Here is a 17,819-nt window from a genome sequence, read left to right as displayed (position 1 = left end):
AACCTTTGATTATACTGTGTTATTTGTGGCTTGCTCCCTCCGCAGCACTTATCCTGTGTATTTATTAGTTTCCTTGGAAATTCACTTGCAGCCAGTCACATAGCTCTTGTCTTTCCCTTTCAAGGTATCAAGTTTGTGTCTTGCTGTCATAATGTTTCTATGTCTGGTGCAAGCAATCATCCTGACTTCAATAAGCAGAAAGAAAACACATTGTATTGCAAGTAATTTTCTGGCAGAGGCCTGGTGGTGCGAGTACAACCTTGCGGTGCGAGTACAACCTTGTGGTGTTTAAAACACGGCAGCTGCTGTTGTGAAGTGCGATTTTTTTTTTTTTACCTTTTCACACCAATGCTTGCGGTACTGCATTGTGTATACTCAGATGCCCTTTTCCGTTTTTTAGTTCTTTAGTGAGCCCATCACAATGATCATCGAACATTAAGACTTTGCTGTGCTTGGTGGTCTCCCATAGATCTTACAGCATCAGTTGGATGATTCAACCAGATTTTCTCATTCTCAGATGTGGGCAGCTACAATGCTTTAGGGTGGACTTTATGGTGATGTTACTTGATGGAGACCTCTGATTTCCTCATTTGCCTACGACATTACGATCAGAGTTCCTTCATTGAGACAGGACGGTTAATGAGGGCTTTTTGGGTGGTGCATGCACTGGATGTGAAGCAAAATGTCCACGTCAGGTGGTGTCTTTTAGGTTTCTGTCCATTTGTAGACAAGATGTGGCTAGGCCACCTTTCCTGTTTTGTGCCTGTGGGCCGCAGGTAATAGATGTGAGTTTTAGGTGCACTGTGTTCCTGAACGCTGCTGGCTGCATTTGATTGACTGCAGGTTGGCAACTTTGGGTTAGAAGCCTTTAATGTACTTTTTGGGAAACGACGCACACACATTTGCCTCTTCGCTGCAGGTTTGAGATGATGTGTTGAGGAGATTAGAGATAGGTTTTTCTTTCCCTTTTTGTCACTCCTGCCTTTTTATCGCCTGTCTGATATGGTATTTTTCCTCTTTGCCAAAGATAGGGATCTTTTCCTATCTTAACTGCGTAGGCAATTAAAACCATGGTATTCTCATCCAATTTCAGCTGCTGTATACTTGTCTCACTGCAGCTGTGCTTCCTCTTTAGATTACATTTTTCTAGCAGCTCTTCCTAGGTACTGAGTCCTCCGGTTTGGAATGTTTTCTGTGGTCATTTTTCCTGGGCTACTTCTAATCCTTGTTTACAGTCTAGCTACACTTGGTTCTCAATGGTGTGGCTTGATATTTTTCTGGGTTTCCTGGGTCTCCCTGCTCGTTAGGGACTATATTTGGGACTTTTCTCAGCTAGGCAGTCCTGTGTTGCTGTATGCATGCTCAATAACTTCTGCCTCCCCTCGTCTTCCTTTGCCACGCCCCCCCCCCCCTTTCATTAGATTGGGGCCCTGGCGACTGTGGCATCAGTTGGGCCCTTGCACCAGGGAGTAATACTTAAGCACTAGTGGTTAAGGTCTCTGGCTCTCAACTGGGAGGCTACAAGGATTAAATCTACTGGGACAACGGTCACGTGATTCCTTCCAGTCTGTGCTGTCAAAAAGAGTTTCAACATACCTCTCCTTAAGATGAGAAGCCAATATTTTACACGGGTAGTTTGGGCTTCCGATGGGAAAGCCTGCTCTTGTGTAGTTTATTTCTGGGATTCGAGGTAATATGGTTCCTGTGGTATCTGGGAGGGTCCGGTCTTCTTTAGTTCTCTGAACCCCTTAGTCTGTTTTGTTCCTTTGGTCCTTCTGCAGCCTGGATGCAATAATACTCTGTTCCTTTGCTTAGGGGTTAAAGCAGAAAAGTTTGAAATCCTCTGCTGTGATCAGCTCTTGGTATCTATTGACTGCTTCTTCCTGGCCCTTTATCTTTTGAACAGCACTCACGTAAAAAAAAAAAAAAAAAAAAAAAAGTTTGTTCCGGTCCTTCCGTAGTGGTCTAGTCAGCTGTCAGTTTGCCACTGGAACCCTCCAGCAGGGATGAGGGCTCAGGACTGGTTGGTAGTCTTCCCCTTCTTGGCTTTGGGCATGTACAGAGTTAATATCATTGGCTGTGATGTGGTGGTGCTTGAGAGAGTCTAGTGATGTTCTTGAGCTGGCTGTTCTTTGCCTTCCCCTTCAGTTTCCAGTTTCTCTTTTCAGGGGTAATACAGGGTTTTCTAGTGTTTCTGATGGTCCTGCTCTACTGCAGTCATCTGTGCCAGTACTGTATTATGTCCTCTCCTACCTGGGATGCCTTTCACATGAGTTGCATATTTCAGGTGCGGTCTGGTGGTTTTGGAGCCTTTGTAACCCATTTGCTTGGTTTTGACCAAACTATGGTATATTCTCATGCTTTGTGGTTCGGATATTCATTGGGTAGATTTGATATCCCTTCACTCCAGGTGTACTGTTGGCCCACCTCTGGTATATCAGGTCTGATGTCATTAGGATTCCTAAAGAGCTGGATTTGTTGGGCCGATTATTTGATGATATAACTGCTTTGGCTTCTGAAGTTACATGCTGTGCCTGCTCCTCTTCAAGTTTTTAGGGTCTGCGTGTTTTCTATTTAGGTATGGTAATGTGGTCATCTGTTGGCAGAGAAACGCCTGAGGTTCTAAGAGCTGTAGTGGTTCTGCTTCGAAGAACCTGTTAGTTGTCCTATTGCTCTTGCAGTGTATGCACATGGACTGACACAAACGTTTCTTTCACAGAGGTTTTTTTTTTTTTTTTTTTTTAACAAGAGGATGTACTGGATTTCAAACAAGTCCTATGTTACACAGTCTAATCTCAAACAGCAAACATTAAAACAAATCTAATGCCAATAAATCTGCATTTCCTTACTTACCTAGAGCAACACTGTCAGCCTTCGGGCGTTGTGAATAAGGAAGATTTCTGTACACCTGATCAATTATTTTCTCCTTAACTTGGGTAATTGTGTCGCAGCTGAGCACTTTTACTGGTATGGCTTCTGCACCCTCGTCTTGGACAAGGACATTGACTGTCTGTGAAAAAGGAAAAGACCAGAATTACGAATGCTCTCCAAGCATTATCAATGTTGTCAGAACTTATTCATCACCTGTACACCAATCGAGCCTACCAAGAAACAAAAACATAATTCAACCAAAACAGGTATTCTGAATATATTTCATTCAGAAGAGACTTATTTGATGTATGCATAAACATTACTGCCTGTTTGACATATTAGCACCACATTGTCAGATGAAACATTTAAAAAAACAAAAAGAATACACTGTGGAGTTGAGGTACTCCTTTGGATTATCCATCAAAATGTCGATCACATACACATGTTCGAAAGGACATCACTAGCATCTATTGGTCAAATGTCTTGTTAAGCACATTAAAAAAATAATTTTGCAAGAACTATACTTTTGATAGGCTAATAGATTTTTCTTTGCAAACTTTTTGGAGCAAACAGGAAAACTATACTTAATAGAGAACAAGCCTAACCTCTACATCAGAAGAATCTACTAATCGTCTTAAGACTGTTCTCCACTTCTATGCATCTAACACACACTGATTGATCTATCAATACTCACACACACAGCAAGCTGAATGTGGTCAGTGTAATTTTATTTCTAGCCTTAATATGTTTTTTAATCCTCTGATCAAAATAGAATTCTAACTTGGTGCACTCTTGGCCAAGTCCTTCCAATGAGTTAGGGCCAAACAGACAAATGCAGGTTCGCAGTGAGCAAAGACTAAGAGGCGAGTGCCAGAAAGTGAGGTTTGAGCTAACATGGCTAGTATGGCTCGTGCAGAAGGATGGTGTACTCCAAACCGGTTTGCGCTAAATTCCTTTCAGCAACAGAAAGGTGAGCACTCATCATGGCGTATTGCTGCTATGGACTGAGGCTGCATGTGTATGCAGAGAATATGCTACGTGGGAGCATGAGGAGAATTAACTACAATCACCAGCAGCAAATTCACTCTGGAATATAATGGAGGCGATGGCCATCTTGGATTATCGGCCCTCATGTTTCACTGCATCTTTGCCAGCCTATCATGATTCCTAGACCTGTTGCTTCTTAAATATTTGTACTGCTGAACACTGTAAATACAGAGAAGTGTTTTGAAAAGTTGTGGTATTGATGTAAATAAACTTTGAACTATTTTTGAACTTTTATCTGAACTCCAAAGCTTGGGCTTGTATATGTCTGCTATGATCTATCCCTGTGATGGAACAGGAAGGATTCTTATATTATACAATGTTGCATGTGTATATATGATTGTCATGCACAATACATCAAAGTTCTCGTATGCACACGACTTGGTAAGAATAGGGAACAACAGAATATTAGCACTATTTATATTTTTCAGTTCTCCAGAGAGGTAAAAATTATAACTCTACTTCCATAAGAGTTTATAGTGATAAAGCTTGATTTAGTTAATCAAACCTAAGGGAGGAGAGAGCAAGAGATAGAAAGCGAGAGAGAGCTAGAGATTTGAGTCTCTCATTCTTTGTCTATTTAGTGTGGGAAATGTTATGTATTGAAAATGTCACTTACCCAGTGTACATCTGTTCGTGGCATCAGTCGCAGTAGATTCGCATGATCTGCAATAGCTCGCCATCTGGTGTTGGGCCGGAGTGTTACAAGTTGTTTTTCTTCGAAGAAGTCTTTCGAGTCACGGGACCGAGTGACTCCTCCTTTTGTCTCCATTGCGCATGGGCGTCGACTCCATCTTCGATTGTTTTTCCCCGCAGAGGGTGAGGTAGGAGTTGAATTGTAGTAATAGTGCCCATGCAATGGAGTGACTAAGTATGCACCTATTTAAGGTTGAGATGATACATATATAAATAATTGAAGGTAACTTCCAAACTGCTACAGGCTTCCGGGGAGGCGGGTGGGCACATGCGAATCTACTGCGACTGATGCCACGAACAGATGTACACTGGGTAAGTGACATTTTCAGTTCGATGGCATCTGTCGCTGTAGATACGCATGTTCTGCATAGACTAGTAAGCAGTTATTTCCCCAAAAGCGGTGGATCAGCCTGTAGGAGTGGAAGTAGTCTGAAATAATGTCCTTAATACGGCTTGACCTACTGTGGCTTGTTGTGCGGATAACACGTCTACACAGTAGTGCTTGGTGAATGTGTGAGGCGTAGACCATGTGGCTGCCTTACATATTTCTTGCATTGGGATGTTTCCTAGAAAGGCCATGGTAGCACCTTTCTTTCTGGTTGAGTGTGCCCTTGGTGTAATGGGCAGCTGTCGTTCAGCTTTAAGGTAGCAGATTTGGATGCATTTAACTATCCATCTGGCTATACCTCGTTTTGAAATTGGGTTTCCTGCATGAGGTTTTTGAAATGCAATAAAGAGTTGTTTAGTCTTTCTGATGTTTTTTGTTCTGTCAATGTAATACATCAATGCTCTTTTGACATCTAATGTATGTAGTGCCCTTTCAGCTACGGTATCTGGCTGTGGAAAGAACACTGGAAGTTCCACTGTTTGATTTAGATGGAACAGTGAAATAACCTTTGGCAAAAATTTAGGATTGGTCCTTAGGACGACTTTATTTTTGTGTAGTTGTATAAAAGGTTCCTGTATAGTAAACGCCTGAATCTCGCTTACTCTTCTCAGGGAAGTAATGGCGATGAGAAATGCCACCTTCCAGGTTAGGAACTGTATGTCGCAGGAGTGCATGGGTTCAAAAGGTGGACCCATAAGTCTAGTTAGGACAACATTTAGGTTCCATGAAGGAACAGGTAGTGTTCTTGGTGGTATAATTCTCCTAAGGCCCTCCATGAATGCTTTAATGACTGGTATTTTATATAGGGAAGTTGAATAGGTAGTCTGCAGGTATGCAGATATTGCTGCAAGGTGAATCTTAATGGAAGAGAAAGCTAGGTTAGATTTTTGTAAGTGAAGCAAGTAACCCACTACATGTTCTGGAGTTGTGTGTAATGGTTGTATTTGATTAATATGGCAGTAGCAAACAAACCTCTTCCATTTACTTGCATAGCAGTGCCTGGTGGATGGCCTTCTTGCTTGTTTTATGACTTCCATACATTCTTGGGTAAGTTGTAAGTGCCCGAATTCTAGGATTTCAGGAGCCAGATTGCTAGATTCAGCGATGCTGGATCTGGGTGTCTGATCTTTTGGTTGTGCTGTGTCAACAGATCTGGCCTGTTGGGCAATTGGATGCAGGGTACCACTGATAGGTCTAGTAGCGTTGTGTACCAGGGTTGCCTTGCCCAAGTTGGTGCTATCAATATGAGTTTGAGTTTGCTTTGACTGAGTTTGTTTACCAGGTAAGGAAGGAGAGGGAGAGGAGGAAAAGCGTAAGCAAATATCCCTGACCAGTTCATCCATAGGGCATTGCCTTGGGATTGTTTGTGTGGGTATCTGGATGCGAAGTTTTGGCATTTTGCGTTCTCCCTTGTCGCAAACAAGTCTATCTGAGGTGTTCCCCAGAGTTTGAAATAAGTGTTCAGAATTTGGGGGTGAATTTCCCATTCGTGGACCTGTTGGTGATCTCGAGAGAGATTGTCTGCGAGTTGATTTTGTATCCCTGGTATAAACTGTGCAATTAGGCGAATTTGGTTGTGAATTGCCCAATGCCAAATTTTTTGTGCTAGCAGGCTTAACTGCGTGGAGTGCGTCCCCCCCTGCTTGTTTAGATAATACATTGTTGTCATGTTGTCTGTTTTGACGAGAATGTATTTGTGAACTATTATTGGTTGGAAAGCCTTTAGTGCTTGAAAAACTGCTAGAAGTTCTAGGTGATTGATATGCAGTCTTGTTTGATGTACGTTCCATTGTCCTTGTATGCTGTGTTGATCGAGGTGTGCTCCCCACCCTGTCATGGAAGCATCTGTTGTTATTACGTATTGTGGCACTGGGTCTTGGAAAGGCCGCCCCTTGTTTAAATTTATGTTGTTCCACCACAGAAGCGAGAGGTAAGTTTGGCGGTCTATTAACACCAGATCTAAAAGGTGACCCTGTGCTTGAGACCACTGTGATGCTAGGCATTGTTGTAAGGGCCTCATGTGCAGTCTTGCGTTTGGGACAATGGCTATGCATGATGACATCATGCCTAGGAGTTGTAATACCATCTTTGCCTGTATCTTTTGTGTTGGATACATGCGTTGTATGATGGTGTTGAAATTTTGAATTCTTTGTGGACTTGGAGTGGCTACTCCTTTTGATGTGTTTATTATGGCTCCCAGGTATTGTTGTACCTTGCGTGGCAGAATTTTGGATTTTGTGAAATTGACGGTGAACCCTAGTTTGAAGAGGGTTTGTATGATCTGATTTGTGTGATTTGAGCACTGTTTGAACGAATGGGCCTTGGTTAGCCAGTCGTCCAAATATGGGAACACATGTATTTGCTGCCTTCTTATGTGTGCAGCGACTACCGCTAGACATTTGGTAAAGACTCTTGGTGCGGTTGTTAATCCGAAAGGCAGTACCTTGAATTGGTAATGTATTCCTTTGAATACAAACCTTAGGTATTTCCTGTGCGATGGGTGTATTGGTATATGGAAATAAGCATCCTTGAGGTCTAAAGTTGCCATGTAGTCGTGTAGTTTTAGCAATGGCAATACTTCTTGTAGTGTGACCATGTGGAAGTGGTCTGATTTGATGAAAGTGTTCACTACTCTGAGGTCTAGGATTGGTCTCAGTGTTTTGTCCTTCTTTGGTATCAGAAAGTACAGTGAGTAAACTCCTGTGTTTATTTGTGTGTTTGGCACTAATTCGATTGCATTCTTTTGCAATAGTGCCTGCACTTCTATCTCCAGGAGATTGGAATGGTGTGTTGTTAAATTCTGTGCTTTTGGTGGTATGTTTGGAGGGAATTGTAGAAATTCTATGCAATAACCATGTTGGATAATTGCTAGAACCCAAGTGTCTGTAGTGATTTCCTCCCATGCTTTGTAATAATGGCCTATTCTTCCCCCCACTGGTGTTGTGTGGAGGGGGTGAGTGACCTGTGAGTCACTGTTTAGTAGTAGGGGCTTTGGGGCTTTGAAATCTTCCTCTATTTCTAGGGAATTGCCCTCCTCTATATTGTCCCCGAAAACCTCCTCTATACTGTCCCTGGTAACTGGACGGTGTGGCTTGTGAGGTGCTGGCTTGTGTGCTTTGACCTCGAAACCCCCCTCGAAAGGGCGTTTTACGGAATGTGCTGTAATTCCCTCTGCTCTGCGGGGAGTAGAGTGCGCCCATGGCTTTGGCAGTGTCCGTATCTTTTTTGAGTTTCTCAATCGCTGTGTCCACTTCTGGACCGAACAGTTCTTTTTCATTAAAAGGCATATTGAGAACTGCTTGTTGAATCTCTGGTTTAAATCCAGACGTTCGGAGCCATGCATGCCTTCTGATAGTTACAGATGTATTAATTGTCCGTGCAGCTGTATCTGCAGCGTCCATGGAGGAGCGGATCTGGTTGTTGGAAATGGTCTGTCCCTCCTCAACCACTTGTTTTGCCCTATTTTGTAAGTCCTTGGGCAGATGTTCAATGAGATGTTGCATCTCGTCCCAGTGGGCTCTGTCATAGCGCGCAAGTAGTGCCTGGGAGTTCGCGATGCGCCACTGGTTTGCAGCTTGTGCTGCGACTCTTTTACCAGCTGCATCGAACTTGCGGCTTTCTTTATCTGGGGGTGGTGCATCTCCAGATGTGTGAGAGTTGGCCCTTTTCCTAGCTGCTCCTACAACGACAGAGTCTGGTGGCAGCTATGTAGTGATGAAAGCCGGGTCTGTAGGAGGCGCCTTATACTTTTTTTCCACCCTTGGTGTGATTGCCCTACTTTTGACCGGCTCCTTAAAGATGTCTTTTGCGTGCCGGAGCATACCAGGGAGCATAGGCAGGCTTTGGTAGGAGCTGTGGGTGGAGGAGAGGGTGTTGAATAAGAAATCATCCTCGACCTGTTCTGAGTGGAGGCTTACGTTGTGAAATTGTGCTGCTCTAGCCACCACTTGAGAATACGCGGTGCTGTCTTCTGGTGGAGATGGCTTTGTAGGGTATGCCTCCGGACTGTTATCTGACACTGGGGCGTCGTATAGGTCCCATGCGTCCTGATCTTGGTCACCCTGGCTCATGGTGGTGTGAGCTGGGGAGTGTGATGGAGTTTGTGCTGGTGAGACGTTAATCACAGGCGGAGGAGAGGGTGGTGGGGTAACTCTTTTCACCACTTTTGGTTGTGGTGTCTGTTCCGTCTGGAACTCCAACCTTCTCTTTCTCCTAATGGGGGGAAGGGTGCTTATTTTTCCTGTCCCCTGCTGTATGAAGATACGCTTTTGCGTATGGTCCACATCAGTTGCTTGCAGCTCTTCCTCAAACCTATGCTTCTGCATTTGGGAGGTTAGCGAGTGCTCTTCTGTATAAGAGCCTGAAGCTGGGTCGCTTGCAGTTTGTTTCGGCATCGAAACCCTGTCTGCGTGTTTTTTCGGCTCCGATGTGACGCTTTTCTTTTTCGGGGCCGAAACCTCTCGGCGTCGATCTGTTTCGGTGCCGCTGTCTCGGCGTCGAGCCGTGTCGGCACCGGCATCTCGGTGTCGAGGCTTGTCTCCAGCACTTTCTCGGTCCCGAGATGGCTGCGTGCCGGTGTCTCGACCGGAGTCGGACGATCTCGGCACTGTTTGGGCCTTTTTCGGTGCCGACGGGCGGTCACCGAATTTATGGGTGGAGCCATGGCCTGGTGGCAGTGGCGTCCCCTGGGCCTTGTAAATGTTCTTCTGAGTGGATTTCGACGTCTTACTCACGGTTTGTGTATCGTCGAATCCTTCGGAGTCTGAGTCTTGGATCGAGAAGGTACCTTCTTCTTCCTGTTCCTCGAACTCCCGTTGGGCTGTCGGTGCGGACGCCATCTGAAGTCTTCTGGCTCGACGGTCTCGGAGTGTTTTTCGGGACCGGAACGCACGACAGGCCTCGCAGGTGTCTTCGCTGTGCTCAGGTGACAGGCACAGGTTGCAGACCAAGTGTTGGTCTGTGTAAGGGTACTTATTGTGGCATTTGGGGCAGAAACGGAACGGGGTCCGTTCCATCGGCGTTCTTCAGCACGCGGTCGGGCCGACCAGGCCCCGACGGAGGATCGAAAAACTACCCCGAAGGGCACCGGAGCTCTTCGATCTTCGATGCGGTGTGGAATCAAAGTACGCCGATCCCGAACGCAACAATACCGACGAAAATCTTCCGAAATTAGCTAATTTTCCGTTCCGAAACTCGGAGCGACAGGAAAACGTCCGAACCCGATGGCGGAAAAAAAACAATCGAAGATGGAGTCGACGCCCATGCGCAATGGAGACAAAAGGAGGAGTCACTCGGTCCCGTGACTCGAAAGACTTCTTCGAAGAAAAACAACTTGTAACACTCCGGCCCAACACCAGATGGCGAGCTATTGCAGAACATGCGTATCTACAGCGACAGATGCCATCGAACATGGAATTTCACATAAAAGTAGAGCGAGTGTTACACTAAGGTATATCCCTTCAATCATTACAGCCAAGCTTATAAATCATAATGAAAAGTTACTATAGATATCTTGTTGACATCCACTTCACTCTGTACACATCCCTGGACAGAATTGAAAAGTCAGGGTAGTGGTGGAGCACTCGGTCTGTTTTCTCTTGTCCCATCCACCTTTCCCCACTTCTACTACTGGTCCTATTCCTATGTTGGCGGTTACTGGTGGAGGCGGTGAGAGATGGAAAGTATTATGTTACTTGTCCTGTAAGCATCTGTTTGTGGCATGTAGTGCTGTAGATTCCCTTGCTCTGCATAATCCTGGCATCTAGGTGTTGGGTTCAAAGTGTTAGACAGGCGGGTGAGAACGGTGTGTAAGGATGGAAAGTATAGAGAAGATGTCCATGCAAGAAATAAATAAATATATATATATATATATATATGGATATATATATATATATATATATATATATATACATACACACACACACACACACACACACACACACACACACACATATATATCTTACCCAGTATACATCTGTTCGTGGCATGAGACGCTGCAGATTCACATGCTGTGCATTATCCTGCCATCTAGTGTTGGGCTCGGAGTGTTACAAGTTGTTTTTCTTCGAAGAAGTCTTTTCGAGTCACGAGACTGAGGGACTCCTCCCTTTCGGCTCCATTGAGCATGAGCGTCGACTCCATCTTAGATTGTTTAACCCGCAGAGGGTGAGGTAGGAGTTGTGAATATACTAAATGTGCCCAATCAATGGAGTAGGTATGTATGTACATAATGTGTATTAAAATAATATTTATTTACAAATTTACAATTTTCATCCAACTCATAACGGCTACAGGCTCCCGGGGAGGTGGGAGGGCGCATGTGAATCTGCAGTATCTCATGCCACGAACAGATGTACACTGGGTAAGTGACATTTTCCGTTCGGTGGCATGTGTAGCTGCAGATACACATGCTGTGCATAGACTAATAAGCAGTAATCTCGCCAAAAAGCGGTGGCTTAGCCTGTAGGAGTTGAATTGAAGTTGCCTGAAATAATGTTCTTAATACAGCCTGTCCTACTGTGGCTTGTTGTGTTGTTAACACATCTACACAGTAATGCTTCGTGAATGTATGAGGCGTAGACCAGATGGCTGCCTTACAAATTTCTGTCATAGGTATATTCCCAAGGAAAGCCATTGTGGCACCTTTTTTCCTAGTGGAATGCGCTCTTGGTGTAATAGGTAGATCTCTTTTTGCTTTAATATAGCAAGTTTGAATACATTTAACTATCCATCTGGCAATGCCTTGTTTGGATATAGGGTTACCTGCATGAGGTTTGTGGAAGGCTACGAACAATTGTTTTGTTTTACGAAATTGCTTTGTTCTGTCAATGTAATAAATGAGTGCTCTTTTTATGTCTAATGTATGTAATGCTCTTTTGGCTACTGAGTCTGGTTGTGGAAAGAAGACTGGGAGTTCCACTGTTTGGTTTAGGTGGAATGGTGATATAACCTTTGGTAGGAATTTGAGATTTGTATGAAGAACCACTTTATGTTTATGTATTTGTATAAAGGGTTCTTGTACAGTAAATGCTTGTATCTCACTTACTCTTCTAAGTGATTTGATAGCTATTAGAAAAGCTACTTTCCACAAGAGTGCATGGGTTCAAATGGTGGTCCCATGAGTCGTGTTAATACAATATTAAGGTTCCACGAAGGTACTGGTGGTGTTCTCGGGCGTATGATTCTTTTTAATCCCTCCATAAATGCTTTGATGACTGGGATTCTAAAAAGCGATGTTGAATGTGTAATCTGCAGATAGGCAGATATTGCTGTGAGATGTATTTTAATTGAAGAGAATGCTAGCTTAGACTTTTGTAAGTGTAATAAGTAGCTTACAATGTCCTTTGCGGACGCATGTAGTGGTTGAATTTGATTAGTGTGGCAGTAATAAACAAATATTTTCCATTTGTTTGCGTAAAAATGTCTTGTAGTAGGTTTTCTAGCTTGTTTAATGACCTCCATACATTCTTGTGTAAGGTCTAAGTGTCCAAATTCTAAGACTTCAGGAGCCAGATTGCTAGATTGAGCGATGCTGGATTCGGGTGTCTGATCTGTGGTTTGTGTTGAGTTAACAGATCTGGCCTGTTTGGTAATTTGATGTGAGGTACTACCGATAGGTCTAGCAGTGTTGTGTACCACGGTTGGCGAGCCCAGGTCGGTGCTATGAGAATTAGTTTGAGTCTGTTTTGACTTAGTTTGTTTATAAGATAAGGAATGAGTGGTAGAGGGGGAAAGCGTAAGCAAATATCCCTGACCAACTGATCCATAACGCATTGCCCTTGGATTGAGGGTGTGGGTACCTGGACGCAACGTTTAGTCATTTTGCGTTTTCTTTTGTTGCGAATAGGTCTATTTTTGGTGTTCCCCAGCGTAGAAAGTAATCTTGTAGGATCTGGGGATGAACTTCCCATTCGTGTGTTTGTTGGTGATCTCGACAGATTGTCGGCCAACTGGTTCTGAATGCCTGGTATGTATTGTGCTATTAGGCGAATGTGATTGTGAATTGCCCAATGCCAAATTTTCTGTGCTAAGAGACACAGTTGTGATGAGTGTGTCCCTCCTTGTTTGTTGAGGCAATACACTGTCGTCATGTTGTCGGTTTTGACAAGAATGTGTTTGTGGGCTATCAGTGGTTGAAATGCTTTTAATGCTAGAAACCCTGCCAACAGTTCTAAATGATTTATGTGCAGTTGTTTTTGTTGATTGTCCCATTGTCCCTGTATGCTGTGCTGGTTGAGGTGTGCTCCCCACCCCATCATGGAAGCATCTGTTGTGATCACGTCTTGAGGCACTTGGTCTTGGAATGGCTGCCCTTGATTTAAATTTATAGGGTTCCACCATTGAAGCGAGAAGTGTGCCTGGCGGTCTACCAACACTAGATCTTGGAGTTGACCCTGTGCTTGTGTCCATTCTTTTGCTAGGCACTGTTGTAAGGGCCGCATGTGTAATCTTGCGTTTGGGACAATGGCTATGTGTAAGGAAATGCCTCCTTGGCATGGTTACCCCCTGACTTTTTGCCTTTGCTGATGCTACGTTTTGATCTGAAAGTGTGCTGAGGCCTGCTAACCAGGCCCCAGCACCAGTGTTCTTTCCCTAACCTGTACTTTTGTTTCCACAATTGGCACACCCTGGCATCCAGGTAAGTCCCTTGTAACTGGTACCCCTGGTACCAAGGGCCCTGATGCCAGGGAAGGTTTCTAAGGGCTGCAGCATATCTTATGCCACCCTAGGGACCCCTCACTCAGCACAGACACACTGCTTGCCAGCTTGTGTGTGCTAGTGGGGATAAAAAGACTAAGTCGACATGGCACTCCCCTTAGGGTGCCATGCCAACCTCACACTGCCTACAGGTATAGATAAGTCACCCCTCTAGCAGGCCTTACATCCCTAAGGCAGGGTGCACTATACCATAGGTGAGGGCATAAGTGCATGAGCACTATGCCCCTACAGTGTCTAAGCAAAACCTTAGACATTGTAAGTGCAGGGTAGCCATAAGAGTATGTGGTCTGGGAGTCTGTCATGCACGAACTCCACAGCACCATAATGGCTACACTGAAAACTGTCAAGTTTGGTATCAAACGTCTCAGCACAATAAATGCACACTGATGCCAGTGTACATTTTATTGTAACATACACCCCAGAGGGCACCTTCGAGGTCCCCCCTGAAACCTTAACCGACTACCCGTGTAGGCTGACTGGTTTTAGCAGCCTGCCACACTCCAGACATGTTGCTGGCCACATGGGGAGAGTGCCTTTGTCACTCTGTGGCTAGTAACAAAGCCTGTACTGGGTGGAGGTGCTTCACACCTCCCCCTGCAGGAACTGTAACACCTGGCGGTGAGCCTCAAAGGCTCACCCCCTTTGTTACAGCACCCCAGGGCACTCCAGCTAGTGGAGTTGCCCGCCCCCTCCGGCCACAGCCCCACTTTTGGCTGCAAGGCCGGAGGAGACAATGAGAAAAACAAGGAGTTGTCACTGTCCAGACAGGACAGCCCCTAAGGTGTCCTGAGCTGAGGTGACTAACTTTTAGAAATCCTCCATCTTGCAGATGGAGGATTCCCCCAATAGGATTAGGGATGTGCCCCCCCTCCCCTCAGGGAGGAGGCACAAAGAGGGTGTAGCCACCCTCAGGGCTAGTGGCCATTGGCTACTAACCCCCCAGACCTAAACACCCCCCTAAATTCAGTATTTAGGGGCTCCCAAGAACCTAGGAACTCAAGATTCCTGCAACCTAAGAAGAAGAGGACTGCTGAACTGAAAAACCCGGCAGAGAAGACAGAGACACCAACTGCTTTGGCCCCTGTCTCCCCACTTCTAAAGACACTGCTCCAGTGACGCTTTCCACAGGGACCAGCGACCTCTGAATCCTCAGAGGACTGCCCTGCATCTAGAAGGACCAAGAACTCCCGAGGACAGCAAAGACTGCAACTTTGCAACAAAGAAGCAACTTTGAAACAACTTGCGTTTCCCGCCGGAAGCGTTACTTACCTGCAAAAACTAACAAACTCTTACTCCCCGCAGGAACTGTTGAAAATTGCACTGTCTAGTTTTAAAATAGCTATATGTCATTTATGTGAAAACTGTATATGCTATTTGGCTAAATCAAAGTTCCTAAAGTACCTACCTGCAATACCTTTCATTTGAAGTATTACATGTAAATCTTGAACCTGTGGTTCGTAAAATAAACTAAGAAAATATATTTTTCTATACAAAAACCTATTGGCCTAGAATTGTCTGAGTGTGTGTTCCTCATTTATTGCCTGTGTGTGTACAACAAATGCTTAAAACTATTCCTTTGATAAGCCTACTGCTCGACCACACTACCACAAAATAGAGCATTAGAATTATCTCTTTTTGCCACTATCTCACCTCTAAGGGGAACCCTTGGACTCTGTGCATACTATTCCTTACTTTGAAATAGTGCATACAGAGCCAACTTCCTACACTATGCATGAAGACATCATGCCTAGAAGTTTCATTACAAACCTCACTTGATAGTGTTGGTTTGGCTGTATGTTTAATGTTATATTTTGGAGTGGCAATTGCTTTTTGTGTGTTGAGTGTTGCTCCCAAGTATAGTTGTATTTGGGATAGCTGCAGATGTGATTTTTGGTAATTTATTGAAAACCCTAGTTTGTGTATGTAAGGAAATGCCTCCTTGGCATGGTTACCCCCTGACTTTTTGCCTTTGCTGATGCTATGTTTTGATTTGAAAGTGTGCTGAGGCCTGCTAACCAGGCCCCAGCACCAGTGTTCTTTCCCTAACCTGTACTTTTGTTTTCACAATTGGCACACCCTGGCATCCAGGTAAGTCCCTTGTAACTGGTACCCCTGGTACCAAGGGCCCTGATGCCAGGGAAGGTCTCTAAGGGCTGCAGCATATCTTATGCCACCCTGGGGACCCATCACTCAGCACAGACACACTGCTTGCCAGCTTGTGTGTGCTGGTGAGGACAAAACAAGTAAGTCGACAAGGCACTCCCCTCAGGGTGCCATGCCAACCTCACACTGCCTATGCAGTATAGATAAGTCACCCCTCTAGCAGGCCTTACAGCCCTAAGGCAGGGTGCACTATACCATAGGTGAGGGCACCAGTGCATGAGCACTGTGCCCCTACAGTGTCTAAGCAAAACCTTAGACATTGTAAGTGCAGTGTAGCCATAAGAGTATATGGTCTGGGAGTCTGTCAAACACGAACTCCACAGCACCATAATGGCTACACTGAAAACTGTGAAGTTTGGTATCAAACTTCTCAGCACAATAAATGCACACTGATGCCAGTGTACATTTTATTGTAACATACACCCCAGAGGGCACCTTAGAGGTGCCCCCTGAAACCTTAACCAACTACCTGTGTAGGCTGACTGGTTTTAGCAGCCTGCCACACTCGAGACATGTTGCTGGCCACATGGGGAGAGTGCCTTTGTCACTCTGTGGCTAGTAACAAAGCCTGCACTGGGTGGAGATGCTTATCACCTCCCCCTTGCAGGAGCTGTAACACCTGGCGGTGAGCCTCAAAGGCTCACCCCCTTTGTTACAGCACCACAGGGCATTCCAGCTAGTGGAGTTACCCGCCCCCTCTGGCCACAGCCCCACTTTTGGCGGCAAGGCTGGAGGAGATAATGAGAAAAACAAGGAGGAGTCACTGGCCAGTCAGGACAGCCCCTAAGGCAACCTGAGCTGAAGTGACTCTGACTTTTACGAATCCTCCATCTGCAAGTTGGAGGATCCCCCCAATAGGGATAGGAATGTGACCCCCTCCCCTTGGGAGGAGGCACAAGGAGGGTGTAGCCTCCCTCAGGGCTAGTAGCCATTGGCTACTGCCCTCCCTGACCTAAACACACCCCTAAATTCTGTATTTAGGGGCTCCCCTGAACCTAGGAACTCAGATTCCTGCAACCCAAGAAGAAGAGGACTGCTAAGCTGAAAAACCCTGCAGAGAAGACAGAGACACCAACTGCTTTGGCCCCAGCTCTACCGGCCTGTCTCCCCCCTTCTAAAGACACTGCTCCAGCGACGCTTTCCCCAGGGACCAGCGACCTCTGAATCCTCAGAGGACTGCCCTGCTCTAGAAGGACCAAGGACTCCCGAGGACAGCGGCTCTGTTCAACCAAGACTGCAACTTTGAAACAAAGGAGCAACTTTAAAACAACCTGCGTTTCTCGCCGGAAGCGTGAGACTTGCTACTCTGCACCCGACGCCCCCGGCTCGGCTTGTGGAGAAAACACTTCAGGGAGAACTCCCCGGCGACTACGAGACTGAGTAGCCAGAGTTGCCCCCCCTGAGTCCCCACAGCGACGCCTGCAGAGGGAATCCCGAGGCTCCCCCTGACCGCGACTGCCTGACTCCCAGATCCCGACGCCTGGAAAAGACTCTGCACCCGCAGACCCCAGGACCTGAAAGATCAGAACTCCAGTGCAGGAGTGACCCTCAGTAGGCCCTCTCCCTTGCCCAGGTGGTGGCTACCCAGAGGAGCCCCCCCCTTGCCTGCATCGCTGAAGAGACCCCTTGGTCTCCCACTGATTTCAACTACAAACCTGACGCGTGTTTACACACTGCACCCGGCCGCCCCGTGCTGCTGAGGGTGTACTTTCTGTGTTAACTTGTGTCCCCCCCGGTGCCCTACAAAACCCCCTGGTCTGCCCTCCGAAGACGAGGGTACTTACCTGCTGGCAGACTGGAACCGGGGCACCCCCTTGAACTCTGCACCTGACCAGCCCTGAGCTGCTGGTGTGGTAACTTTGGGGTTGCTCTGAACCCCCAACGGTGGGCTACCCTGGACCCAAACTTGAACCCCGTAGGTGGTTTACTTACCTACAAA

General features: G+C 45.8%; 1 protein-coding gene across 5 annotated transcripts in view; it reads right to left on the bottom strand.

Annotated features, from left to right (window-relative positions):
* PLXNB2 (plexin B2) overlaps positions 1-17,819 on the bottom strand; it is a 640,303-nt gene that overhangs the window by 58,385 nt on the left and 564,099 nt on the right. For all 5 annotated transcript variants that reach the window (XM_069229655.1, XM_069229656.1, XM_069229658.1 and 2 more), the window contains one exon: positions 2,854-3,010. In XM_069229655.1, coding sequence (XP_069085756.1) covers positions 2,854-3,010 — 157 coding nt within the window. The remainder of the gene's footprint in view (positions 1-2,853; positions 3,011-17,819) is intronic.

This window comes from Pleurodeles waltl, chromosome 4_1 (assembly GCF_031143425.1).
Source record: "Pleurodeles waltl isolate 20211129_DDA chromosome 4_1, aPleWal1.hap1.20221129, whole genome shotgun sequence".
Taxonomy (NCBI): domain Eukaryota; kingdom Metazoa; phylum Chordata; class Amphibia; order Caudata; family Salamandridae; genus Pleurodeles; species Pleurodeles waltl.
The sequence above is the reverse complement of the archived record's forward strand: the minus strand, read 5'-3'. Positions and strand labels throughout refer to the sequence as shown.